This window comes from Botrytis sinoallii, assembly GCF_014898435.1.
Source record: "Botrytis sinoallii strain Bc 23 chromosome Unknown BSIN_006, whole genome shotgun sequence".
NCBI lineage: Eukaryota > Fungi > Ascomycota > Leotiomycetes > Helotiales > Sclerotiniaceae > Botrytis > Botrytis sinoallii.
In genome coordinates, this window is record NW_024066033.1 from 1,451,273 (window position 1) to 1,476,643 (window position 25,371).

Consider the following 25,371-nt stretch of genomic DNA (forward strand, 5'->3'; position numbering starts at 1 on the left):
TGTCGTATGTGCACATAAAACATTAACGGATTTATTTATAGGATTATTCGAGTATTGCGTTGTACAGGCACATGCAGACAGCCACGGCAACCACCACACCACACACACCTCGGCCATTGAACCACTCTATGGGGTTGCATGAAGCATGAAAAGCGTGTTTTGCTCGTGGGTACCTTTCTTCAGGAACAATCTGAACGGGAGGTTTGTCTTGGAGGGGAAGTCAAAACCGTTGAGTATCGTACTTGAATCCATCACATTTTTTAGACACAGGATGAACCCCATATGAAGAAAAGCGTTGTGATGTTATTTTTCCCTTTCCCGAGCCCATCTGGGACTGTCGCTAAAAACCCACCTGTACCAACAAAGTCAACAGAACGCCATTCTCGGAAGGACAGCTTCGGCTTTCTCTACATACTCAGCTCAATAGATACTAGGTCATGGCAATAATTGATATCATCCGACCAAAATTACCAAGTTCAGCGATATTCAGCAAGAATCAATGATTTATTTTTCAATATAAAATGAAAGCGATGGCCGGATCGTCGCCTATTCGTGGGGTTTTGGTGGACTGGTGGACTTTTGACTGGTTTGTGTGGGTTCTAGTCGAACTGAGATGAAAAGTGGGAGAGAAGATGCAGCTTGCAGCTTTCTTACTCGTGCGTCATGACCACCATATGTGGGGAGAATTTCTTCGCCGTCAGCAATACTCTGTGAAAAGCTTCAAACGAGGCAAACGAAGAAATCCAATGCAACATCAATAATCATACAAGATACACAATCATACACATCACACTGACTGTACTGTACAGTCTGTACGAGATCATATCGGCATGCACGATTACCAACCTGCTGTTGAATGTATGTAATCGATATATTTGATAACGCTCGATATCTTGGTGTTAGTGGATGGCGAGCGACCATTACGAGGACAAAAGGTCTAAATAGCCGATGCTACCTACCTGAGACCGCTTCTACTTTTCCCACATGGCATGCATGTTACAGGCTTAGGCCTCCGAAGCCACGATGATGACACACTATTGCACACCGTAATATCCATCAATTTAATCTACTTAGACATCAAATAATCTTCGGCTTTTGGTGGTAACCCTCATATTCTCACACTAGGGTGCCATCGAGAAGTTTCAAGCGAGAACTTCCAAGGATTTTCGTCTTTCTGAGTATCTAAATGGTTACAACGACCGAGAAAATCTCCGACCACATGGTCAAGGAGAGCAGGCCTGAAAAAAACGGAGAACAAGGGCCTCGAGACCCCAAGAAATAAATTCAATTTCATTTCAGCCTCCCAGAAAGTGGTCTTGTCCATTGAACTAATACAATTTAACACATTTCCCATGCCCAAAAGGAGGCGTACAAAATCTGCAGTTGGTCTGCAGTGGGTTCTGCTTTCATTGGATTTCAGCTCCCTTTGAAACAAGAGGCGTGGGAGATCATGCCTATTTGCAGAAGGTCAAGATGAACCTTCCTTCAAAATTCTTATATTATTGTAGACTAATGGACAGGGCCTGTCTCCTCTTTGTCCCTGTCTTGTTACTTCCCTGGTATCCTTGACTACCATGAGACTGCGAGTCTGCAACGATGGCCAGGTGTGAATGGATTCTAGAAAAATTGCCTAATCGTCGATCTTTCCACGGTTGCGGCTTCCTCCCGCATGCCAAAATCCATAAAGGAATTTTACGATGCTAAATTCAGTATAAGACATACACGGAACCCCTGGAGATCACCAACATCCTTATTTCCTCGATACTTCTCAGAAGGTCTTTGCATTCTTCCGCGACAGAAAGGGAAATCTTGTGGCTTCTCGAGGCTCATTTGTTTCCTTTCCAGTATCTCTTATCTTGCCCCAATTTCCCTTTCCGTCACTTTATCTATGATCTCCTCGGTCCGATCTTACATGACAAGCCGAGAGACACCTATTAACAATCTTATAGTCATGGATAAGTTTTGACTGTAGCTGTACAAGGATTCTACTCCATAATGAAGAGCTAACCTTGAATTGCTTTAATTTACAACAAACGTCTAAGAACACCATCGGATCTTATACCGGCGCATTGTGATATCGCAATTCAAATCAACGATCACTCGCTACGGATTATAAAAACCTCGACGTTCGAACTGGGGCGTTCCGGTGACAACGGGGATATCATTGGTGAAGATGTTTTGAAGCTTGCTGTGCATGGCCTAGATTAAATGCTTAAACTGCTGCCTGAATGCGAGGTCAAGGATTACAAGGTTCAATCACGCCCACCTGTTACCAGCTACTCCTTTCTTGAATAGTCAACATGCGTTTTGAACGTACTTTGACCAGTCTCGAAGTCACAGCGACCTAGTTTGCTGTCACAGGACATACGGTTACAATTGCCAATCTTCTAATACACTATATATAGATTCAAAATTGGGGCGACAGCGTTGTTCAGCCTGCCTTGGAATCAAATCGAGCAGGCGAAAAGGTACTCAACCAGCCATGGTGTGCTACATCGCGAAATGCGGAACGCGGCTGCTTCCAATCAATTCATCTTCAATACATCTAACTATCATCTGATGGTGTAAGAGTATTAGAGGAAGGATCCAACTTCAACAGTGAGCCCTGTCGAAGCCCCAATGAACGATGAATCCGTAAAGAAGATGACTGCTGGAAAAATAAGTAGAGGAAATACTAGGTGATGAACTTCTTCAATGATGCGGAGATTTGAACGTGCGTAGACATCACAATTTCAATAGAGGTTTATCCGTTGGCGGGGTCTCAAGCCCCTTGAGACGCCATGCAGTTTCATGGCAGTAAATGCTTCTCCCTCTTCTTTGGTGGTTTATCTCGAACAATACTCCCGTGCCCTGGCAGGAAAGGCTCAAGAGACACAACTTTGAAGTTTAAGACATGTTGAATCTCATAGAGGTCTGATATTGTAAGACACTGGCTCCGAAACACTGTCTCGATTACCATTGCACTCGTAGCAAATTCATTAACAGCTTTCATGTCGGCTTCTTAAATGTCTGAAGTTCAATCACTTCACCGGTTTGAATGTGCCTTCAGTCGTACGAAGAATCCTGAAGTTGTGACGAGAGTGAAGTAGTTTGTTCGTCGTCTGACTGCTAAGCTAGCGATGTAAGGGAGAGAGTAGCTGGAGCTTATATTCTTCTCAATGATTATGTGCGACATCAATGTATCAATTCTTTCGACGTTGCATCATGGTGCGCTTCGGGTTTGAAAAGACTCGCAGTCTTGCAGATGTCTTGGAGGGTTTCATCCCTCCGCCTTGTCAAGTTTTCCATGAAAGATCTCAAGACTTTCTGTGTACATCCAAGCTAACGCCTCTGTCTTTCAAGCGTTCATGATGCAAGAGTAAGTGAAGGTAAGAGGAACACAAAGTTAAGTTATGATTTCGCCATTGTCTTTCGTCATTATCTTCCTAATGCTGTACCTCCATTTTACCATTGTAATAAACTCTTCGAAAGATGTCTTACCATACCGTAGTTGAGCCAGTCGTTATAATGGGAAGAAAAATAGCACTCTGAGATGCTACATTGACTGGAGAATATCAACTACTTTCCATTGCTAAGAATCGTATGAATGCGACCCGTCTGACGTCTCTGAAACCAGAACTAAACACCAATAATCGCAAAATCTACTTACTGATAGCTTCTATATCTTCAATTCACTTCACACAAACAATGTGATGGGTGGGTATAAGGTCCGCTACAGGATTTCCACGTCGAAGACCAGGATAGACTTCACATAATCTTCAGACAGTGTCCTCGTTATGAACACAAGGCGAATAGAAGTGAATTGAGACTACTCAGTCAGACGGGCGCCTATTTGGAAGCCCAAAGCATCCAGCATATTACTGCCCAGTAGTTCACCGAGTTCCCGAGTTATAACATCCTTCTCATCCGATTTACGCTCATGTCGAAGGAGGCTTCGTGAGGATCAGGATCTCAACATCAATGAATCTGCCTTGCATAAATGACCCGATCAAGAGAGGTACTTGGAGTCTCAGAGGATCTTGTTAGATCTCTGCCTACTCGCTGGCATCTCGATGTGGGTATTTCAAAGGGATATGAATACTAGTGTAAATCTACGGGGTTATGAAGATGAAAGGATGATAAATAAGACGCTTTTGTGTGGATATATCGAGATTTCGTCCCATACGAGTCTAAATCTTCATCACCTAACCTTAAGGTATGCAGACTATCAAACTTCTTGAGGGATTTTTTGGATTTTAGAGAGAATTGCTTGATTACATTCTCATGTCAATGTTTTCACTCTGTTCTTGTTCATGTGCTAGTATTATCAGTGTTCACTAACTACCTCTCCACAAGTCTCAAGTCTCAAGTCTCAAATACTAGTTAGCAGTAGTAATGTAAGATGATATACATGCGATATACATATGCTGCTCTCGTATCTCATATCTCAAATCTCAAAAACAACCACTCAATATCTTTCCACCCCTCCACCCTCCACCCTCCACATCCTTCATATCTAAACCCTCGCTCCCGCAAATCCAGACCTATCTCTCAACAAAAAACACTCCTAACGTTTGCTATCTACACATCACAACAATAACTTTCCCATAATAACACTCATGAAATTGAGCCACCATACCGATCCAAATTTTCAAATCTTACAAATTTCCAGCTACCCAATTCCTGATCCCATTGGCGTCATAATCTATTCCCCAAACCCAAATCCCAAATACACCACACACCCATTCCCATCGATTCGCAGCCCCTACTCCCCTCTAGAATCCACCTCACTTCATCCGTCCACAAGTTGTATACCTACCTAAGTATATAATGTAAGAAAACTACCATCACCACAGATTCCTCTCCTTACATAAGTTAATCTACACTAATATAATACTCTCATACCATAATCTCCCCATCGAAAACCCCCATCTCTCCTTTCCCATTCATTCCAAGGAAGAGATCCTGTTCCCCCCCCTCCCTCACTCATTCAATCGCAAGACTTCCAAACCCCCTATCCTATTCTATCCCCATCTCTTGCATATCGAGATATTGAGATACAGAAGTCTACATATATCTTTTATATTGATTCACACGCTAGTATGACGCTGTAAGAGATTTCTTCACTTGGAGATTCAGAGGGCTGGTCGGTATATGCGATCTTAAGTGGTTTTGGACTCGATCGAGACTCTCAAGTAGATATGCAAGAAAAGCATTTGGGCGAGAGGGGGAGTGAGTGTGAATGATATTTAGATTGGGGACGAAGGTGTGGAGAGGGGAAAGTGAAGGAAGAAAACATGTTGAAATGGTCCCAGTATAAGTGAGAGATGACTCTGCGAGCCTTTTAATTTCCGTAGGCCTTCAGTAGAATTGTATCAAATATCAAATCACCAAGTGAGTACTGACGGAAGTCCGGGCAGGAAAATTCTTTCAAGTCTTCATTATATTGCTCTATTTAGTTTTAATGTTTCCTTCTAGATCTCTTCTGTCTATATTTCTATACACGACAAAATCTCACATTTTATATTCGTCCGGTGTACATAAATGAGGTCCGAGTCCAAACTCCGGTCTTTTACCCACCTCTAAACACTAAACCCAGAACCTGTCCCATTTTCCCAGATAATCATCAGCTAAACCATGTCTCTTACATTCCCAATGGGCCCCATAGAAGAACACCTTGAATTGACCAAAGTCCTCACACTATCACTCCTCGGCCTCAACGGCCACTCCCTATTTTCATATACATTGTTCGTCAAATTCCTCATACTCAAACACACACTCCCACTACCGAGAGGCCACTTCATCTCCTCTATTTCCGTCATCGACTTTGTTTTGCTTCTCATCTCCACCTCTGTACCCTCCATGTTTTCATCCGAAAGCTCTTCAACCGTAACATGTACCTCCGCTTTCTTCTCTCTCTTCTTATCTCCCGATTCCCCCTCACAAAAGAATTCCTCATCCACCTCCATGATGCCAAACCCCGACATCTTCAATCCTCCCATCACGCCGACGCTCCCCATTCTCCCTCGACCCATGCCAAGTGCACTTCTAGAACTTCTTGCACTATCCAAAAGAGTGCTGCAAGTAAACGACGTAAAACTCGAAACCCTCGAATCTTCATCAAAAGCCGTATATGTAGAATTTGAATCTCGATATGTAGAAGCTCGTTTATTGGCCATGAGATTCATATTATATATATAATTTGGTCTTTCGGTATAGGCAGTTCTGTATGGTTGGATTTGACCGAGAGATTCATTGGGACAAAGTGAAGAGAAAGCTTGGGGGAAGAAGAGACGGAGAAGAGGACGGAGTGTCGCACCACTGAATGCAATTATTCCAAGTCCGGGCTCAATTGTGGACCACTGGATAACAATTAGTATGGAGAAATTAGAACGTGGTTGAAATATCGCAGATGCACATACGATAGCTATATCTGTGGTTGCGTATAGAAAATCATTCGTGATCGGCAGGTCTTTGAGAAAAGGTATACGTATTATTGTTGCAATTCCAGCTCTAATTTTACATATCAAATCTCATTCACAGTTTGTACATTTAAGAGTGACTTACAGTAAACCAAGAGAAAGAACACCGGAGATAGAGAGTTTGGCCTTCATACTCAGCTTCGAATCCCACATAACCCAGATAGGCAAGAGACCAAGCGTCCAGTCCGCAGTAAATCCTATAACGGAATGTGCTACGCTGGCTGCTGGAACTATGCTGCTATCTATGCAGAAGCCTGTTGCACCTTCATGTTGCTTCCAGAAATAGTCAAATGGGGTGCATTGACAAAAAACGAGAACAATAAAAATTATGGTAAAAGTAATGACAGAAGCTTGGGTTGCGTAGATGATGCTCTTATGCAGTGAGCGAGTGGATAATCTGAGAAGAAACACAGAGATCGAAAGGCGGACAAAAAGGGTTGTGAGGGCATAAAGGCTTCTGAGCAATATGTTAGCGATGGTTTAGAAGTCGGCCTCAAAGCTGGAATGTAACAATGCAAGATGACAAGTTTTCTCGAGACAAGAAAGGCGGCACACTCACTCATCAAACCACCATGCCTGGAGAGCTCTGGGGAGATCTTCACGTGAAATCTGATCGGTATGTTGTCCACTCCCGAACCTTACAGATTGTAAGCCTGCTGTGCCATAGAGAGTGTATAGAAACTGATTCTATTAGTCGAGTGAATGAATTTTGAAGGAAGAACTGACGAGTGACACCGTAAGCAGAGAATCATCAAAACTCCAAGATTTCGTGATGAACAAACGGACAATAATCCTAAGAGAAACGAATAGCCATGAAAGTCCCATAAAGACACAAAGAATAACAGCTGAACAACATTTAGCATTGATGAGAATCATCTATCATGTTGTGATGTAAACTCACCAATTTCAGGACCTCGATCTTCCGCCATTGTATAACAATAACTGATAGGACCAGATATCACAATCAATTATGTTTGAAGACATGAATTCTCCACAACAGACCATATTTCTCATGGGTTTTAATAACATTTACATGTATTAATATCGAGAAATACCATCTAAGAAACGGGATGAATGCACTAGAGATTTTCTCCATATCTATACATGTGCATGCAACTTCGTGCATTCGTGCATTCAACCGTTACTATCCGGTATGGTATTTTGCTAAAGGATCTTTCGTAGGTGGACGTATAACTACCATCGCACTCAATAAAGGCAAGATCTTCAGGTACGCGTAAATAACATTTGTGATTCGATAAAAAAAAAGTCTAGTTCGACTTTAGTACACGAGCTAATGCCGGTAGGAAGCTAAAGTACCAAGCGAGACGGAAAGATGGATATCTTTTGTAATTGGGAAGTTTACTAACGCCACAAAGCTATAGTAGTAAATACGAGAGGCCCCATTGGACCTAAATTTATTGAAGAGGAAGAGATGGTTCGGATGCAGAGAAGAAATGTGGGAGTGCGGTTCGCTCAAAATTGGCTTCAAGATTGACTTAACGATTGAACCACCAACTCCACGTCCTCTTACGGACTGTGTACTGGAGCAATGCTCCCCATAATTGAAGCAAAAATGCACCAAATGAGGTACAGATATCCGTCATTGAAACAACTTGCGTCGAAACCCAAGACGAACAACACAAAGTTCACATGCATCATGACCCCGGTAAAGGATACGGTCGTCGAAATGACGCACGCCTACTACATACGATTGTTTGGTAGTCCTGTGCCTTTGGTTCCTTAAGCTGACAAGATTTGGGGAGCGGCCGATAAGTCTTCGCGGCTAATGAATTGGGGGAGAGGTGTGCCGTAGGCCTGCGGAGCATATACCGAGGCTTTCAACGCTCGGGAGACGGGCCCACGGAAATAGCAAACAAAACTCTCGGGCTTTTTAAACTTTATTCCTCATCTAGATTGTAGTATTCTAGGTGGAAATGACTGCCGACCAAGAAGAAATTTGCGATGAAGGTATCCAAGTCTTGGCTAAAAGTGGCCAGGTTCCCGTCCCAAATTTAGTAAATTTCAAGACTGCGTCGGAGTGAAATATTTTCTCCGGTCAAATTCCACCCCAAATTTCTCCTTAAGCTTTCCAAAAAAATTGTATTTCCTGTCTGTTGCCCGAGTCCAGCAAGTCACAACTATTTGTCATGACTGTTGAGACTTTTGGGCGCATGATGGCAGTTCCATTTTCAGCCTTCCAAATTGTTGATAGTGGATGATATAAACTCACTCTATACACAATTCCATTCAGTGAACCCAAAATAGTAAGTATCAAAAAGTGGAACTACTTTCGTACATGCCACATAACCCGAATTTCGTGCATCACCGTATCAGACGAAAAAACCTTATCCTAGAATCACTGAGTCTAGATTCTTTGAAGTCATGAGCGGCAAGAGAAAGCTTGTTCTGGAAGCGTCCGAGATTTTCATTTTTGTATTTCCTCGGTTCGCTTAGGGGTCAAGGTGGTGTGGGAGGGTTTGGAGGAGGTGTATGTATTAGAGAAGGTATATCTATAGTTTCGGACGAGACTACGATGAGGGGCGAGATCTGACTCTCAGATCTCGTGGTATTATGTCGTGTAAGATTATGATGAACCTGCGAGGGAACTTCAAGGGTATCCCGGCGCGCCCTTGGCTTATCGCTGTTTGCTGACGAAGGAGAGAATTGGGACGTTGGCGACCGAGGTGACGCGGGTTCGGGGGTCCCTGTGCCACACTCAATGTCAAGCCCTGAGATAATACTACCATTTATGCTAGGTGCTCGAGAAGGACGCAAAATGGGGGTGATGTTTCCGTCGGCATCGCGGGTTTGATTGTATGCTTCCCTAATATGTGGAAGCTTTGGATTTCGCTGATCTTCTCCAGGAATTTCTGGAAAGTCAACAGCTTTTCCTTGTTTGAATTCAGAGTCGTCTAGACGGAACTCTGCCGCAGTACCAACATAATTACCGATTGCGGTTAAAACATTGGCTACTTTCCGTCTGTTTCCCACGTCGGTTGACGACTTGGTTAGGCCAAGTGAAGGCCGATTACTTAAAGTCTGCGCTATTTCGTGATGCTCTTTCTCGGGAGAAGTTCTTCCACTACTGTTCGAAAGACTTTGACGCATCATTTCAATGGCACCTGGAGAGGGAGATGGCTCTGGGACTATGCCGAGACCAATCCCCCGTTTTTGGAACTCGAGATGCTTTGAAGCATTTTGAGATGCTTCCTCTTCGTCTGCTTCCATATTTGCTGCTAAGAGACGGTACAAGGACCCGAAAACTGCTAGGCCAGTGCCGACAATGGGTGCCCATTGACCTACGAACACGAACAAGTAAAGTCAGCAATGTATCATATTCATATGAAGGTAGGCACATACCGATAGTTGCTATGGGCTCAGTTTGATATGCGACTTGTTGGCTAAAAAAGTTCCTCTCCCCAAGAATAAGAATAGCCAGCACCGCGCCTACGAACACGGGAACTTCTATGGCGCTTAGGAAGAACCTAATCAAGCTGTTGACCTCTTTCATTTTTCCAACAGTTGCATTGTTGGTGCCCTCAATCGGCGCATCAATGGGTTCTTCTTTATGGCCGAAACGATTGTTCCAGTTTGTCTCACGGATTTTGTTCCACATAGACACAAGTGAGAGTATAGCAGGAATGCAGCATGCGGCTGAGAGAAGAGTAACAGTGTCGAAGGTGAGTTTGCTCGGTGCGGGAATAACATAAATATTATTCGCTGAGCCGCCACGCATTGGGGAGAAAGGGCCAGAGGTGACATCACAAGTAAGACCACATGTCGAGTCATAGGTAAAATTTCCTAGAGTGAAAAAGGCTGGATGCCCGTCACTGTCGATTAAGCAAGGACTTGTGCTTACCCTGATGAATTCCACAGTTAAACTCAACAGACCTTGTAAGAAGATTGAATATTAGCAGATACTCATGAAACATTAAAGATTAATACTTACCAGCGAATATCAATCCAGTCCAAAGAAAGATGGTATTTCGGCCAGGCGTTTCAAAAAAGTATGTTCGTGATAGCTTTACAGTTATCGGTGCAGCTAAAACACCTATGGAGCATAGTTGGAAAGCTCCGTATATATCCATATCAACCGCACCTAAATCATAATCTGTCAAACAAACGGGACAATTTCTCTTTTGATGGGGTACTCACCATCCACGTGGACAGCTGCAAGGACTATTCCATGGAGTGCAGCAACGGCGGGGAAAAGCAATGCAGCTGCCAAACAAGCTTCTTTCAGCCATTGTTGTTTGCGAAGAAAAACACATGCTGCTACGAGAACATAGTATCTGTAGAAAGAAGAATCTAGATGTTAGGAACCTGGCGCGTTTTTGCAGCATTTTCATAGAGGGGAGTGGAGTTTTCTGGAGAGACTGGCAGAGAGATAGAAAAGCTTACAGAACCCGGGAACCTGGCCCATACTGACCAGATACAGGCCATGCGCATACGACCTGCAATACATCACTTGTAGCATTTGTGACGGTGTTTTTATTGACTATGGTATTATTCAATGAGGTCAAAGGGATCGCCGGCATGACCTGTTGTCTACTTTCGAACGAGATGAATTCATCGGCTTGCAATCAAGTCAATGATAGTATTAGATATCCTGAGGGCAATTGAACATGCACCGAAATCTCTCTTGTATAAAATATGAGAAGAAGAGAAGCGTTGGACGTTCTTAAGGCCAAATAAGCTTATCGGCCAAGAAAGCAATGTGTGTACCGGAGGAAATTGTATTTACGGCGTCATCCGTCATCCGTCATCCACTGTCAGAAGTACCTAGACAAGATTGAGTGGCATCTCGGTAGCCTCATCGTTTTCAAAAGTAGGGCGGGTGTGGCTGAGGGCTTGGTATCCCTTGAAGGCAATTCGTAATCAAGCAGATCAAGGGGTGCAAAGTAAAGAACGGGAGAGCTGAAGTTTCCATATTTACCTGGGTAAGCAATGGATGTACGTAAATTTGGAGCACCTGGGCTCTGGGGTACGTAGATGCAAAGGTGATTGATGGTTGGTGGTTGATGGCCAAAAATGTAAAGGAACTCGGCTGCCTTAAGCATCGGAAAGTTTGTTTGGAGTGATGGGAAGAGAGAAAGGTCAGAAACGGGAAATGGCTTACTAAGGTTTGATTGCTTGGTAGAGATTTCTGTAATTTGATTGGTTCAAATGCGAGGGTGACAGCAGAAGTAAGAACATGAATGTTGCCTTCCTAGGTAGGTATCGAAAACATCAAGATATTACAAGTCAAATCAACCAATCGATATTGTTATGTGATAAATACAAGGTTATGATATGAGATGGATTATACTAGAAACCTCTGAGTTGATACATAACTCCAAGAAGAGAAGCTCTAACTAATCTAAAACCCTCTCTTCGATACCTAGTACATCCATGGATTAGTTCTTTCTCTTTCATCCTTCCCAATGATAGAATGATTTCAGTCACGTGACAATACTTATCGCTTATCAGGTTTTCTGGTGCTTTCTTTTTGTGATTGTTTCATTGGATGTAGAGTCAGGTGGTAGTCAGTACGAGAATTACCCAGAATTATTCACTTTGTCTCTGGTTGCAATTTGATGTTTTGATCCGTATGCCCATTGTCATTACAGCAGTGTACTAGTATATCTACACGTCTAAATTTTCGAAAACATCTAGATTTGTGTCTCAAATCGTCATCCGGTTTTTTTCCTGCAGTCTCTACCTGCCCTCAGTACACTTTCACAAGGCATAAGAAAATCTGCACAAACCTACAATAAGCGTGATATACACACCAGAAATATTGCCAACATGGGTCAAGAAGCATCTCAACCTCAAATCAATCCAGATGATCCTCCCCATACGCTTTCAGCCCGTTCAATCGAAGGAGTTGCGGATTTCATCAAGAGTGGCAAAGCAAAGAACATCGTTGTTTTGACAGGAGCTGGCATATCCACTAGTGCGGGCATACCAGATTTCCGTTCACCAGAGACCGGCATATACGCCAATCTTGCCGAACTGAATCTTCCTTATGCAGAAGCGGTTTTCGATATCGACTTCTTCCGCGAAAATCCAGCTCCTTTCTATGTTCTGGCAAAAGAACTCTATCCTGGCAAATTCTACCCTACAGTATCACATGCTTTCGTTGCGTTGATCGAAAAGAAAGGATTGCTCAGAATGCTTTTCACACAAAATATTGATTGTTTGGAACGTCGAGCCGGAGTCTCTTCGGAAAAGGTCATCGAAGCACATGGAAGTTTCGCTACTCAGAGGTGCATTGATTGCAAGAGTGAATACCCCGACGATATGATGAAGAAAGCTATAGAAGATGCAGACCCAGCAACTTGTCTGGTTCCACAGTGTGGTGGTTTAGTTAAACCAGATATTGTGTTCTTTGGCGAACAACTACCGGAAGCCTTTCACACCCACAAAATGATTCCCGCTACTGCTGATCTTGTCATTGTGATGGGCACCAGCTTGAGTGTTCACCCATTCGCATCATTGCCAACCCTTGCCCCCGAGACGGTCCCAAGACTGCTGTTTAACATGATCTCCGTGGGCGATTTTGGCAGTAGGTTGGATGATGTGGCTGTTCTTGGTGACTGCGATAGTAGCGTTAGGAAACTAGCAGATGCCTTGGGATGGAGAGACGAATTGGAAGAATTGTGGGTTTCGGTTGGAGGGAATACAAAACAGAAAGAAGCTGAAAAGGCTGAGGAAGCCAGGCTCAATATGTCAAGAGACGAACTCTTTGAAGCAGATATCAAAGAGCTCACAGGTGAAATTGATGAAGCACTAAAGTTTTCCAGTAACCATACACATAGAGTAAACGCCGATCTCCAGAAAAACTCGGCTGCAAAGTTGGCATCCCCTACTTTAGCTCCTGAAGATACGCCGTCGCGACCCCCTCCAGATTTTGCTGCCGATAAGGTAAGAACTTCCCGGTTTGTGCCATGGCTCAACTTTTTGATTTAGGTGACTCTTCAACCAGCAGTACTAACTAGATATAGGGTTCGCTTCTGAAAGATATCACGAATGGAATACCACTGAAACAAGCAACGACAGTTGTTCGATCCACTCCAATCATAGACGAAAACCACACCGCAACTAAATCCACGTCCGTGGATCTAAATTCCACCACTTATGAGCGTGTTAAAGACTCAAGTGTTGTGCTCGACGTCACTATGCCCCAAAATATGCCAAACTCATCCAATACCACCACAACTCCTTGATAATGGCCACCAAACCTGCTATTAAAGACCAAGGCCAGAAGATTGACAGAGTGATCATATGATGTAATCTGAACATCAAATTTTACCTCCTCACTTCACTAGGTACTTCAAGCGGTAAATCTCTGTAAGATGTCGTTAGTAGAGCTGGCTCTGAGGTAGAAAATTAGCACGTACTTAGGAATGAAGCAAGAGAATTACTGTCAGTCAGAGCCATTATAAATGAAATACGCTTTCACGTCAAATTGAGGATTGTGAAATCTATTTGGGACCCATTATCACATGCTCTCAAATTAATTGACTTCATTTCAATCAAAAGTAGGAGGTGTCCCAACCGGACTGATGGTTTTAGTTTCCTCGGTATGTGTGTTTATGATAACCTCAAAATATTTCATTTATTCCTAGGGCTTCTTTTCATAAATCAGAAAGTGTCAAACATAAAGTTGGGCGTGGTAGTAAATGCAGAATCGAATTCTACACCATAAACGTGTTTTGGAGACGTTGCGTTGCAATTCCGTTTCTTCTTTCGTTCGAAGGCCGACGAAATAGTTGCAAGAAATGCTCTTTAGTATAATATAAAGTCTCCGGAAATGGAACCGTTGATTCACAGCGGCTGCCTCCACAAACAAAGAGCCTTGTCGCATACTTTTGTCTCTTTTCACAAGAAAAGCTTTATTCAACAATTTATGAGCACCATCGCGAACAGGATGTTAATCCATCTCTTTCTTGTGCACTTCAAATTAAGCAAATCATATTGTTTTTCGTGATATATCGAACATCCATAATACATCATGGCAGAAGAAGATGTCTACGATCCCGACCTTGACCAGGACCTCGAATTCTACGAAGGGCCAGATCCTGCCGAGCATGTTGGAATGCCAGCGGATATAAAAGCGCCCCGAGACCCCCTTGCACTTCATGATATTGGGTGGCGGCGTCGTCGGAAACGATGGTTGGACAAGGTCTGGACGTGGAATGAACCATTGAATCCGATGTATGAAGGTGTAAAAATTCTCTCAAGCCAGGGCGATTGTTTAGTAGGCCTTTGGAGAGCGGAAACGCAATTTGGGCAAAAGAATATAATTGTCAAGCAACGTCCTCGCTCGTGGCGTGATTTGAAAGACCCGATGGGACAAAAGTTGTCAGACGAGTCAAAGCATTATGAGAATTTACAATCGCTACTTCCACCTGGTCACAACCATCATATTGTGAAGCTCTTCAAGCAAGCCTGGGTAGATGAAGGGAAAAACTATTTGAGCCAGGACGTGGGGCAAGTGGAAAGAATGATATTGGAATATTGTAATGGTAGCCTCGATGATTTAATAAGTTGGAACGTTAGGCATCATACGAAAGTCTCCGAACGAAGCTCGTGGGAGATCTTTCACTGCCTTGCTCGGAGTCTACTTATCATGAAACACGGTAACGAAAATCCGGCTGATTACAGTCGACAATATGACCCTATGGGCAACGATCTCAACATTGTCCATTTTGATCTCAATCCACAAAATATATACATCAAGAAGTTCCCGCATCCAACACATTCAAGAGATAGAGGCTATGTGCCTGGTTCTTTTCGACAAGCGGCTAAAATTAAGATTCCTCAAAATGAAGAATACCATCGAAAACATTGTAATTTAGGAAATATCAATTCGCGTGCCCCAGAACAATTGCGCGGGCGTGATATGAGGGACACAAGACCATGGTTGCAAAGTCGGGTCATTTATCACAAGGCTGGTAAAGATAATACACTTCAATCGGTCGTCTATACATCGAAAACGAATGTCTGGCAAGTTGGTCTGATCATGTTCTGTATAATTCACTGTAGGACATCGGTGAATTGGAACGATCTTGAAGCAAAGAGAAGTCATGGTACACCTAGACTGGTTTATGGAGGGCCTACTATAATGACCAAAACTCATCAATGGCAGAGGGTGAGCAAGGATCTGGAACTTCCATACAGTCGAAGCTTGCTATATGCTATCTACGAATGTCTTTTGATTGAGCCCCCAAATCGTCCAGATGTTGCAACGTTGTTTGAAACGACAAGGGCCGGCCTTGCTCAGGCTAACATTGAAGCTGGCTTGCCTCCACCGGATTTGGCGGCCGCTCAACCTGCCGCTCAACCAGAACCAGAACCTGCACCAGCTGCACCAGCTGCACCTCTCGCTCCTCAGCAAGTACCTCTTCCAGCAGCTCCCCCCGAGCAAATACATCCTCCAGCCGTCCCTCGAGTGGCTCCCGTTGTAGAGAATCCAGAATTAGACCTTGACCCCGGACCACCAGAACCCCGTCTAGGACCTCCACCAGCACCCCTACAGCCACCTCATGATCCTCCAGCCCCCAACCAACAAGCAGCAGAGCCAGCGCCCCCACAACAAGAACCACCTGACCGTCCCAACGTAATTCGAGCCGAAATTCCTGACCCCCGAGCAGCAGTATATGCCGAGGCCGACGAGCATCTTCCTGCCTACCAGCTCGAAGCCCCCGAAGGCGAAGTCATGCTGCAGCCCGAATGGGGCGCAGGCCTCGAGCGTCCAGCACCCAACTATCCCGAGCCTCCCGTTTACGAGGAGTATATGCAGGCTCCAGCCGAACCTCAACCTCATCCCGACCCTGATATTCCACAGCCTAGAAATCAATTCCCACCGAGACTCCCCGCCGCAGCCCCTCGTGCTCCACTACTTCCTCCAGCTCCGCGTCAAATTCAACTCCCCCTTCTCAATCTCCCCAGAGGTCTCCAACTAAGACCCGATAATCCCGTACTCATAGCCGTTATCCCCCCTGAATATCTCCCCTCTATCCTCATCTGCCACGTTATAGAAAACGATCTCTTCCACCGACAAATCGGTAACATATACCTACAAAATTTACGCCTAACACGTCATTTTATGAAATCAAATACATGCTGGTGGCTGAGGGATTAGGTATTGAGAGAATGAATATAAGGATTCGAGTAGATGATGGGGGAGCGCAGCGAGAATTGGCGGATTGGGAAAGGAGGAGGACGTTGGGAGATGGGGTGGCGGTGTTGGTGGATGATCCGAATGGATTGGTGTTTAGAGAAGGGGGGTGGGAACCACTTTGATGGGTGTGGAAGTTGTGGTTTGTATATCCCCTTGAGGTTGATAATGATGATGATGATAGATCCTCAGATGAGGAGAGCCAAGGTAGATTTTCTTGTATAAGTGTATTCATTATATGATTTAGAAATTGTAATATGTAATACATTTTGAAGCAAGGAGCGCTCTTTGTTGAGCATGGAAAGAATGTAGAGTTCCTATATACCTCGTACTTCCGATGGTCATAAATTTAGAGTGTTTTATGGTTGGCTGTGAAATTAATGTGAACTTGTATATGCTGAGAATTTTGGTATGTTAGCTAAAGATCTCGAATATACTGCGAGGCAACAATTTGTGTAACAAAACAGTGATATAACGACTTGAGTTTTGTATATTGGACAACAATGGCCTTGTTTGCGGTATTCATTCATTGGGACAATTACATTGTTAATACAGGTATTCAATTTATTCCTGATGTGTATTAATTTTACCGATTTGATTATCTCATAATATATCACGATATCATCCCAAAATTTAACATCTATCCATCCACATTATGGCAAACCCAAATAATACTCCAACATCTTTGGGTAATTAGGTGTTCCAAGACCTGTGACTGGATCCCATCTATCAATCATTAAGTTAGCACAGTATCTCCCCAAAAACCCTTCACATTACGCAAGAAAGGAAGGAAAACCAGAAGACTTACCCAGGCACCGCGGAGAATCCCACTGTACTGCATCCCGGATTTGTTCCATTAACAATATCATTCAACATGCTTGGATTAGCATATAACGACGGGTTCAAGAATCCAATCGGTCCCTTTCCGATATTGATTCTCTCTTCGTTGATTCGATTGATGACAGCGGAGAAAATTGGTGTACTGGCTGATGTACCACCGCTGAGTTGAAAGTCGTTTCCGTTGTATATCTATTGTTCGTTAGTTAGATAACTATGTCATAGTAAGATAGAATAGACTCACAGCAATGTTATCCCCATTTGCGGCGACATCAGGAATACCCCTTCCAATTCTGTTGTAGATACCTCCAGTGGTCCCCGCCAAAGCACCAATATCGGGTAATGTCTGAATATCCCCGGTATCATTACTTAACGCACTATAGTACGGATAAGGTGGATTGTAATCCTCAAAGAACTTTGCTACGAAACTAGCTTGATAATCAGGGATTGGATAGATATTACTGAAACCTCCCCCGGAAGAATAATTGACAGAGTATGGATAGCCGGCAGGATCGTAGACGGCGGATTCGGGGTCATAGACGGAATATCCGGGATAAACTTTTGTGGCGCCGACGGATGTCACGTATGGACATGTATTGGGCCAAGTCGGGTTGAAAATATTGAGATCAGGGCCGAGACAGCCGGTTGGGCCGTCGATATTGTCAGGGTAGTCTAAATCAATATGTTAGTTTCTTTTACAAAGAAAAAGAAAATTCGGCTCGAATCAGCCGATGTTTTGTACTTACTTGAGACACCGGAATCGCCTGAGGCGAAAAGGAATGATACACCTTGAAGACCCAGTTTCATATACTCGAGACATTGTCGCTTTTGATATGAAATTGGGAGGTCGGATTCTTGTCCACCGTATGATAGAGAAATTACATTGGTGGGTGTGAAGGTACCGCACATGAGTGATCCTGCCCATCCTCCAGTAAGTGGATCTGGGTAGGCTTGATCCAAATATGGATCGTTACCAGTCTCATTATAGGCAGTGTAGTTGCAGTAGGACTAGAATATGTGAGCTAATTGAATATTGACATTCGATCATATTATTGAACTTACTCCATCTAATGCATCTAAGAAAGTGTTGAATCCGAAAGTGTAAGTATCGTTCTGATTGGCTTGTACGATATAATCGTCAACTTGATATAAAGTGATTTGCTGTGGGTAAAGGATCGGATAAGCAAGTTGAATATCGAGGTTTGCCTCCCCACCAGCGTAATAAGGATCAGTTGTCGATTGCATTCCACCATCGATGTTCGCTGGAATTGGATGCGTGCCATTGGGAATGTGCTTTGTGAAGTTTGTGAAGAACAAATCAAGATCATTTTGAGTGTAAAATTGTAGCTCCGACTCAAAAATTCCCATGGAATTGTTTGGATTAGACAAGGTCGCAGGTGGTATTTGGTACAGTGCAGCAACACAAGCAGGAGTGATAGCAATATCACAAGTGCTCAAATCCGTGGCATTGGTGCCATTGTAGCTGTGCTTAGCATCTCGTATTAACCCATGTGTAGTCCTTTTGAATATTTCATGCTCCAACATCTCAGCATTTCGCTTCAACTTATTGCTTGGGTGTTCAATTGGCGCAAGGAGTTTGATACCGGGACTGATGTAATCAATGTGTTTTCTAATATCCTTGGGGACATGATATGTCTCGCATGAGGGCATAACACCACCAGTGATCGAATCTTCATACTCATGGTACTCGGTATAAAGCAAATTTTCTGCTTCTTCAGCAGTCGCATAGAATGCAAACCATCCTTTGTTATCTGAATGAGTAATACGTCCGGCTGGGATACCGGAGTCAATCAACCATTTTCGAACTTCATCTTCAGTTTGCTGAGTGGGACGAAAAGCCTCAATGACTTCTTCAGCAGTCCAATGTTGTCCGAAATGCGAAGATGCAGGGTCGGATCTATGAAGAGCTGGTTAACTCTAAACTCTCCTCTGTCTCGGTTGATGTTACTCACATCTTCATTAAATGATCATGTCCTTTATCGAGATTGTTTTGCGTCAGACCAATTCGCATAGGCAATAGCTTGTGTGACTCGACACGATCTTTTTTCGACCATCTCGGGTGTAAACTTTCCCTTTTCTCGTGGACCTCCAAATGGCGTGGTACGACAATTGCACTCACTTCAAGTGTGAGAGCCACGAGGGCAACAAGGCCAGAGATCTTCGTTCTCACCATGTTAATGGATGAGATTAATTGAGGCGATGAATGGGTTCAATTCAAAAGGCTGAAGAACTTTCTCCATGATTTATACCTTGGCAGGGACAGCTGCATTTACCCCTCTCAAGATCTGCAGACCCTAGTTCCTTGACCTTGATGCCATACTGAATGAGGCAGGTCGAAATACCTCTCACAAGAGGATGCACGATAACATCCGAGTTAACCACTTGATAAGCAGGGACGTTGTTAGTTAAAGATGTAAGCTGACGTAGAATGAATTGATTCCTCCTACATAGGAAAGAGCTTTATGGATGAAGCTAAATATTGACCATAAATTTCGTAACAGCTATGAGCTGGTCGAGCTTGAACGGAGTTCTCAAGCAAACGACGTGCTTGAGAGACATATCTCGACATGTCGTGGCAGATCAATTTTAGTAATCGTTCCGTTGTTCGTACAAAAATGTTGTGTTGTGACGAGAGCTTGAACAGGGCACTAATCCATCTATTCGCCCCACTCCTTGATAAGTGAACCTTAATACCATTATCGCTCAATACGAGAGCAATTTATATTGCAACGACATTGTAAGACTTACCACAAAGAGCCAAAAAGCACCTCAAGATTATCGATGCCGGTGGTGCCGGTAACACGTAACAGGCGGTCAGGAAGCCTTTGATAACAACATGAGTGAGACTCTTGTTAAAAAAATTACTCGTGTGTAGGACGGGACGACATAGAAATAGTTATCCCAATGGGCGTCATAACGATAATTTCTGAAGTTCTCAAAGATTCCAGAGATTTATGATTGTGTGAGACCAAATCCATGGTTGTTGTGTTGCCGACAAGGATCACAACTAGTTATGTCACTCTATGATGCAAAGACATTTCCAACCCATCATATTCGCGGCAAGTCGAGGAGCAAAGAGCCTCTTCAACATTATGACCTTCAAGGTGATCATAGTGCTCTCATTCATCAAATTCATCAAATAGAGTTCTAACAATTTCCGACCCATTCCGATGAATCATCCTTTCCCAATTCGTTCTCGCCTCACGTCGGACTCTCTTCAAGACTCGATCTCTCATCACCACTCAAACATTGATGTCGTCTTATCCCATGACACAAATTCCATAACTGGCTATAGTCAACTAGCCCGAGCATTGATGAACTTACTTACATGCCAGTACCTAGGTGTCTATTGCCAATACAAAAATTTCTGTTTCCACATCTTTTTGTGTACACTCTGAGTTGAACACACACAATCTTTCAGACTCACATTCAACACTCCAATTCATTCTCAATAATCTCAAGATACCTATCTAGGTACTTAAGTGTGCATTTATACTCAGTGAACATATAATATGTATTGAACAAATACGGACTAATAGCTTCATATTATAGTGACTATGAAAGAACTTCTATGGAAGCACGAGAATCTAAGCCAGAGTTATTCTCAATGAATCTGGCTAGGAAGCATATCCGACAATGCATATACTTGACATCTAACCAAGATAAGCATCGCTGTTCAAGAACTTCTTGATGTTTGGTCTGTCCTCCACAGCATCTACTAATTGCACTAATCTCGGATACTCTTTCAGTCCTTTTCGTCCATCTTTGGTAAGACTTTCGTCGTGGAGTAATTGATATAGAACCATGTCTGCATATGTGATTTCATTGCCAATTATGAAAGGACCCTTTTTCGAAAGCTCCGAACCCTTCAAATGTGTTTCGATTGCATTGAGGTATTTCTTCTGATCGCCTTGTTGATGTTTCGGATAGTCTTCTTTTTGGTTGTCAGAGAAGAAAGCTGAAATGAACAGAGTTCACCCTGTAAATCGTTAGTGACTATTTTTCAGAGGGCATTTGAATGAAGGGGGTTCGCTTACAATCAATAACAATATCGCAAATTGCATCGGCCCAATATTTCTCATCTTCATTCTTCCCGTCATACGCGCCTAGCAATCTTGACCAATGCCTAAGGATAGCATAACTCTGTGTCAAGATTTTTCCGTCCGGCATCTCGACCACTGGTATGTTTCCCGTAGGATTTATCTCCGCAACTTTCCCATTTCTCTTATGTTCTGGCCATTCTTCGAATGTGTACCGAATATCCTTGAATGCAGCTCCTGCATCGATGAGCAACAACCGAACTACCTGACCTCGACCACGGGATTGGAAATCGAAATAATGGATACTAGGAATGCCTCCAATGGCTTTGTTTGCTGCACTTCCTGTGCCGTACGTAGAGGTTTGAGGCATTTCGTACGTATCTAGGTATGCAAATAGTTTTGAAGATTCGAGGTAGGGACGGCTTTGGCAATAGTATATATCGCGGAGTACGTAGTAGGATTTGAGTATCCACAGGGGAATATGGGGATATCTTGTAGCTCAAACTAGTGGTTAATAATGACCATGTTTGCAAGAGCTACTGCCCTTAGCACAAACCTTCTTTTGTAATTCCAAATGCAATCATCTTATTCCTACCTATCTCGTTGAAAGGTGTCAAGCACGCCTTCTTGTCAAGCACGCCCTTTTGAAACCACGTATTCACAATTCCAAATGCAATGTCATTGTTGCAGAGCTACAAATGGTTGTCTGTCTCGTAGCTTCCTAGCCCCAATAGGATTAGCATCAAAGGACCAGCGGAGCCTTCGACACTGCCTTCTACGAAGTGGAAAGTCTCGATCGGATCTTCTTGGTAATCGACAAGTTGTCATTCCATAAAATCTCCCCAAATCTCATTGAAAGCAAAGAGGTGTTATCGAGACGAGCATTTCCGGTAGTTCGAAGTTGCGCTTCTGATTCGAAATAGTATCGGACGAAATTCGGAATGTACTTCGAATTTTGTGGGACTAATTGGTTGATTCATAACGCAAATCGACCAATCACGGTGCATAAGAGCTCTGCAAAATGATCACTTCAACATAACCTTAGTTTAGCGGCCGCCACCATCCAAAAATCATACGATTTCCCTGCTGGCGCAATGGTAGCGCGCAAGACTTCTATCGAAGACTCGAACTATAATTTGAGTAAATCTTCTGAAATCTTGAGGCTGTAGGTTCGAGCCCTACGTAGGGAGTTACCCTGAGTATCATCGGTTTGAATCCGTTGCTAGAAATCATTTTTTGCTCCCTTTTTTAGAAAAGGGGGGGGGGGGGGAAGAGTTGCCGATTTTTTGACGTCGATGTCAAATTTGGCTGGTAAGCAGTAACTTGGTGGGGTAAATTTGGACTTAAATCCTTCCGCACGGACATTAGTGGAATTCGAATGCCTTGTCAATGTTGGTTATGCTTCTTTTTATCTTCTTTTATTTGTGGTTCACGAAGACCTGGCAACCTCGCCGAGATATCGCTCAGAATCACCGGAGAGCCAGCCGGTCCCTCCATCACTTTGTCTCTCCTTTGTCCCGAGATTTATCCCATTCCTTGGGAGATCTGTGACCTGAATTTTATCTTGTCACAAGTATTCGAATATTTGACGATATCTTCAAAGTGAGCCTAATTACCCCTTGCTAATCGACATTATTTGATACATCAAATTCAATGTGTCTGATCACCGCCATTTTCAACTCGAAATATCTACATGCAGTGATATTTGTAACCGCGACAATCGCAAGTATCTTACAGACAAACAAACGCTCAATGTCAGATTGTTTGAAGTCGAATATCTCCTAATCTGGTAATTTTCAGCGAGTCGTAGAGGTTGAGAAAGTTCCAGCCCTTGCCCCAGTGGCTTTTGTTGCTGGGGGAAAGTTGTCACACAATTTCAGCCAATTATAGACCGATTGAACATCCGAGACACCGCAATCCCGCTGGGATTCAGGGTCATGGAACCGGTGCTGAGATAGTAGTGGGCATATACGGGAGACTGCTGGCATCCAGAAATAACGACTTTTGGATGTAACTCCGATATCAAAGTAGAAGTACAGAAGGATACTTCACTGCCATGTTCCAGCCTACTCCTTGGTCATTGAAAGGAATTTCCATTCGAGACATGGTCATCCATGACGCGATAGGATTGATTGGCCTACAAGGCACCCAAATAAGATATTCCTCTTCACCCCGCTTTCAGTGAAGCAAATGCAGGGATTCATCTATGTACTCTCTATATGCTGTCCACCACCGATATATAAGTAATTGTGGCATATTCTGATCAAAGTTGGCCAGTTTGAACAATGAACGCCTAAATACCATCATCAACTCTACGTTGATCTCAGAATCTATTATACTGCCTTAATCTACAATTTGTTCGACGCATCGAGAGGTAAGCTTAATCTCCGATACATCATGAAGGAGAGAAAGCTAATCGAATGTCTAGACAATGTCCTCAATAACCAATGTCATGCGTCTCCTAAACAATGTCATCACTGGTGAATACCCAGAATACCTTCCACGCTCTAGTTCAGAAGTCATCACATTGCTCGGAGGGTTGAAATCCCGGGAAGAGGTTTACCTCTCGCATTATCGGAGAATGAAAGGAGTCACGAGCCACGAATTGAAGAGGGTGTATGATTTTGTAGCAGCTTCTATCGTAATGGTCACAGATATTACCAAAGAGCTCATGGAGTTGGCCTTTATTGATTCTAGGGTTAAATCATTCCATGTATATGAGGCCCTCAGAATTCTTTATCTGGCATTTGGTGCCTTTCAGAGGTTAGCCGGCAAAGTCAAAACGCTTCCCCAGCCAGAAAAAGACCGTTGCTTCGGCTACGTGGGAGGTTGCTACAACTACTCCATTCTATTTCAAAAACTGCTCTATCCCGAAGACGAATGCGATCACCTCGAAATCTACACCCAAGCTCTCGGGCACGATTTCCAATTCTGTTTCAAGATAGATACCGATCAGGATTACTCTTCGCCAGGCTCATCTCTAAGAAACGGATTCGAGAAAACGCTCAGCGCATGCATACCTCCTGCAAATCAAATACCTGTATGCTGTCATTTAACAGCACAGCCTGACAAGCCGGTGTGCCCGCAGTTTTATCGAAATCCATATTTTTATGGACCAAGAAACCTTCGAAATCAGAATCATGAATCGAATAGAGGCTATTTCAAGATGAAGGAAGATAGAGAGAGAGGGGTGTATCGCACGAAGGCGGCGACGACCAGTGATATAAGTTACAACCATGGAGGGAAAGTGGTTAAAGAACCGAAAGTCCAGGCAATGCGTCGGCGGAAGCGACAGGTATGTGCGAAGATTCCCTTTCCCATCTCAATCTACCAGAATCATCAAAATAATGTCGCACAGCCTATGTTCATGGCTAATATTAGATTATAGATACGCGATCTGGAGGCATACTCTGGGTAAACACACACAGTAGCATAAGGAAAAGCCAGATTCGGGCGTTGAGTGATGAGATATACTTTATGATTATGATAATGATGATGGAGATATACGACGAGCAGATAAACGACAAACAGATATACGACGAACAGCCGTGGCATGATGAATTAGCATATTAGAAATATTTTACATGTACAAGATAATGAATCATGAACATCTCTTTCTATATCCCAATCTACACATCTAAATATCGACCGCCAATTCGTGCATGATACCTCAAAGTGTTCAACCATTCCTGCTGCCAAAAAATCCAAAGTCTCAAACACCAAGTATCCCAGAATTCCCACGGATATATACATCCGGAATTCTATACCATCTAGCCGCACCGGCATCTCCGTAATTTCCACCAAGCCAAAACAGTGACATTCCAATTCCCCGGCCAAAACACCCCCA

At 43.4% G+C, this 25,371-nt stretch overlaps 7 protein-coding genes across 7 annotated transcripts; 3 read left to right on the forward strand and 4 right to left on the reverse strand.

Moving 5' to 3' along the window:
- Window positions 1–5,609: 5,609 nt before the first annotated feature.
- Window positions 5,610–7,390, reverse strand: EAF02_004186 (uncharacterized protein; the record flags this gene model as incomplete). Its single annotated transcript, XM_038900234.1, has 6 exons — window positions 5,610–6,341; window positions 6,402–6,492; window positions 6,547–6,918; window positions 7,021–7,142; window positions 7,188–7,306; window positions 7,363–7,390. 6 exons carry the CDS (start codon window positions 7,388–7,390, stop codon window positions 5,610–5,612), a joined length of 1,464 nt encoding a protein of 487 aa, XP_038759941.1.
- Window positions 7,391–8,918: 1,528 nt separating this feature from the next.
- Window positions 8,919–11,083, reverse strand: EAF02_004187 (uncharacterized protein; the record flags this gene model as incomplete). The annotated part of the gene is made up of 5 exons (XM_038900235.1): window positions 10,863–11,083; window positions 10,617–10,753; window positions 10,411–10,572; window positions 9,822–10,352; window positions 8,919–9,760 (listed from the first exon to the last, which is right to left on the reverse strand). The coding sequence occupies exons 1-5, from the start codon at window positions 10,997–10,999 to the stop codon at window positions 8,919–8,921; spliced, it is 1,809 nt and encodes a 602-aa protein (XP_038759942.1). The 5' UTR covers window positions 11,000–11,083.
- A 929-nt stretch (window positions 11,084–12,012) lies between these two features.
- EAF02_004188 (uncharacterized protein) lies at window positions 12,013–13,899 on the forward strand. Its single transcript, XM_038900236.1, has 2 exons — window positions 12,013–13,367; window positions 13,448–13,899. Exons 1-2 carry the CDS (start codon window positions 12,249–12,251, stop codon window positions 13,667–13,669), a joined length of 1,341 nt encoding a protein of 446 aa, XP_038759943.1. The 5' UTR covers window positions 12,013–12,248; the 3' UTR covers window positions 13,670–13,899.
- Window positions 13,900–14,457: 558 nt separating this feature from the next.
- On the forward strand, window positions 14,458–16,590 carry EAF02_004189 (uncharacterized protein; the record flags this gene model as incomplete). Its single annotated transcript, XM_038900237.1, has 1 exon — window positions 14,458–16,590. The coding sequence occupies one exon, from the start codon at window positions 14,458–14,460 to the stop codon at window positions 16,588–16,590; it is 2,133 nt and encodes a 710-aa protein (XP_038759944.1).
- Window positions 16,591–17,279: 689 nt separating this feature from the next.
- On the reverse strand, window positions 17,280–19,657 carry EAF02_004190 (uncharacterized protein; the record flags this gene model as incomplete). The annotated part of the gene is made up of 6 exons (XM_038900238.1): window positions 17,280–17,352; window positions 17,435–17,655; window positions 17,708–18,135; window positions 18,210–18,471; window positions 18,526–19,381; window positions 19,437–19,657. The coding sequence occupies 6 exons, from the start codon at window positions 19,655–19,657 to the stop codon at window positions 17,280–17,282; spliced, it is 2,061 nt and encodes a 686-aa protein (XP_038759945.1).
- A 1,480-nt stretch (window positions 19,658–21,137) lies between these two features.
- EAF02_004191 (uncharacterized protein) lies at window positions 21,138–22,752 on the reverse strand (the record flags this gene model as incomplete). Its single annotated transcript, XM_038900239.1, has 2 exons — window positions 21,522–22,752; window positions 21,138–21,442 (listed from the first exon to the last, which is right to left on the reverse strand). Exons 1-2 carry the CDS (start codon window positions 21,892–21,894, stop codon window positions 21,138–21,140), a joined length of 678 nt encoding a protein of 225 aa, XP_038759946.1. The 5' UTR covers window positions 21,895–22,752.
- Window positions 22,753–22,819: 67 nt separating this feature from the next.
- EAF02_004192 (uncharacterized protein) lies at window positions 22,820–25,186 on the forward strand. The gene is made up of 4 exons (XM_038900240.1): window positions 22,820–23,126; window positions 23,802–23,898; window positions 23,953–24,819; window positions 24,913–25,186. Exons 3-4 carry the CDS (start codon window positions 23,956–23,958, stop codon window positions 24,940–24,942), a joined length of 894 nt encoding a protein of 297 aa, XP_038759947.1. The 5' UTR covers window positions 22,820–23,126; window positions 23,802–23,898; window positions 23,953–23,955; the 3' UTR covers window positions 24,943–25,186.
- The last annotated feature ends 185 nt before the right edge of the window (window positions 25,187–25,371 follow it).

What these genes read in the sequence shown, in the direction of transcription:
- EAF02_004188 (XM_038900236.1), top strand. Translation starts at nt 12,249, where the DNA reads ATGGGTCAAGAAGCATCTCAACCTCAAATCAATCCAGATGATCCTCCC. An exon ending in CAGATTTTGCTGCCGATAAG is followed by an intron (nt 13,368 to 13,447) that starts GTAAGAACTTCC and finishes AACTAGATATAG; the next exon opens with GGTTCGCTTCTGAAAGATAT.
- EAF02_004192 (XM_038900240.1), top strand. Translation starts at nt 23,956, where the DNA reads ATGTCCTCAATAACCAATGTCATGCGTCTCCTAAACAATGTCATCACT. An exon ending in TGCGTCGGCGGAAGCGACAG is followed by an intron (nt 24,820 to 24,912) that starts GTATGTGCGAAG and finishes ATTAGATTATAG; the next exon opens with ATACGCGATCTGGAGGCATA.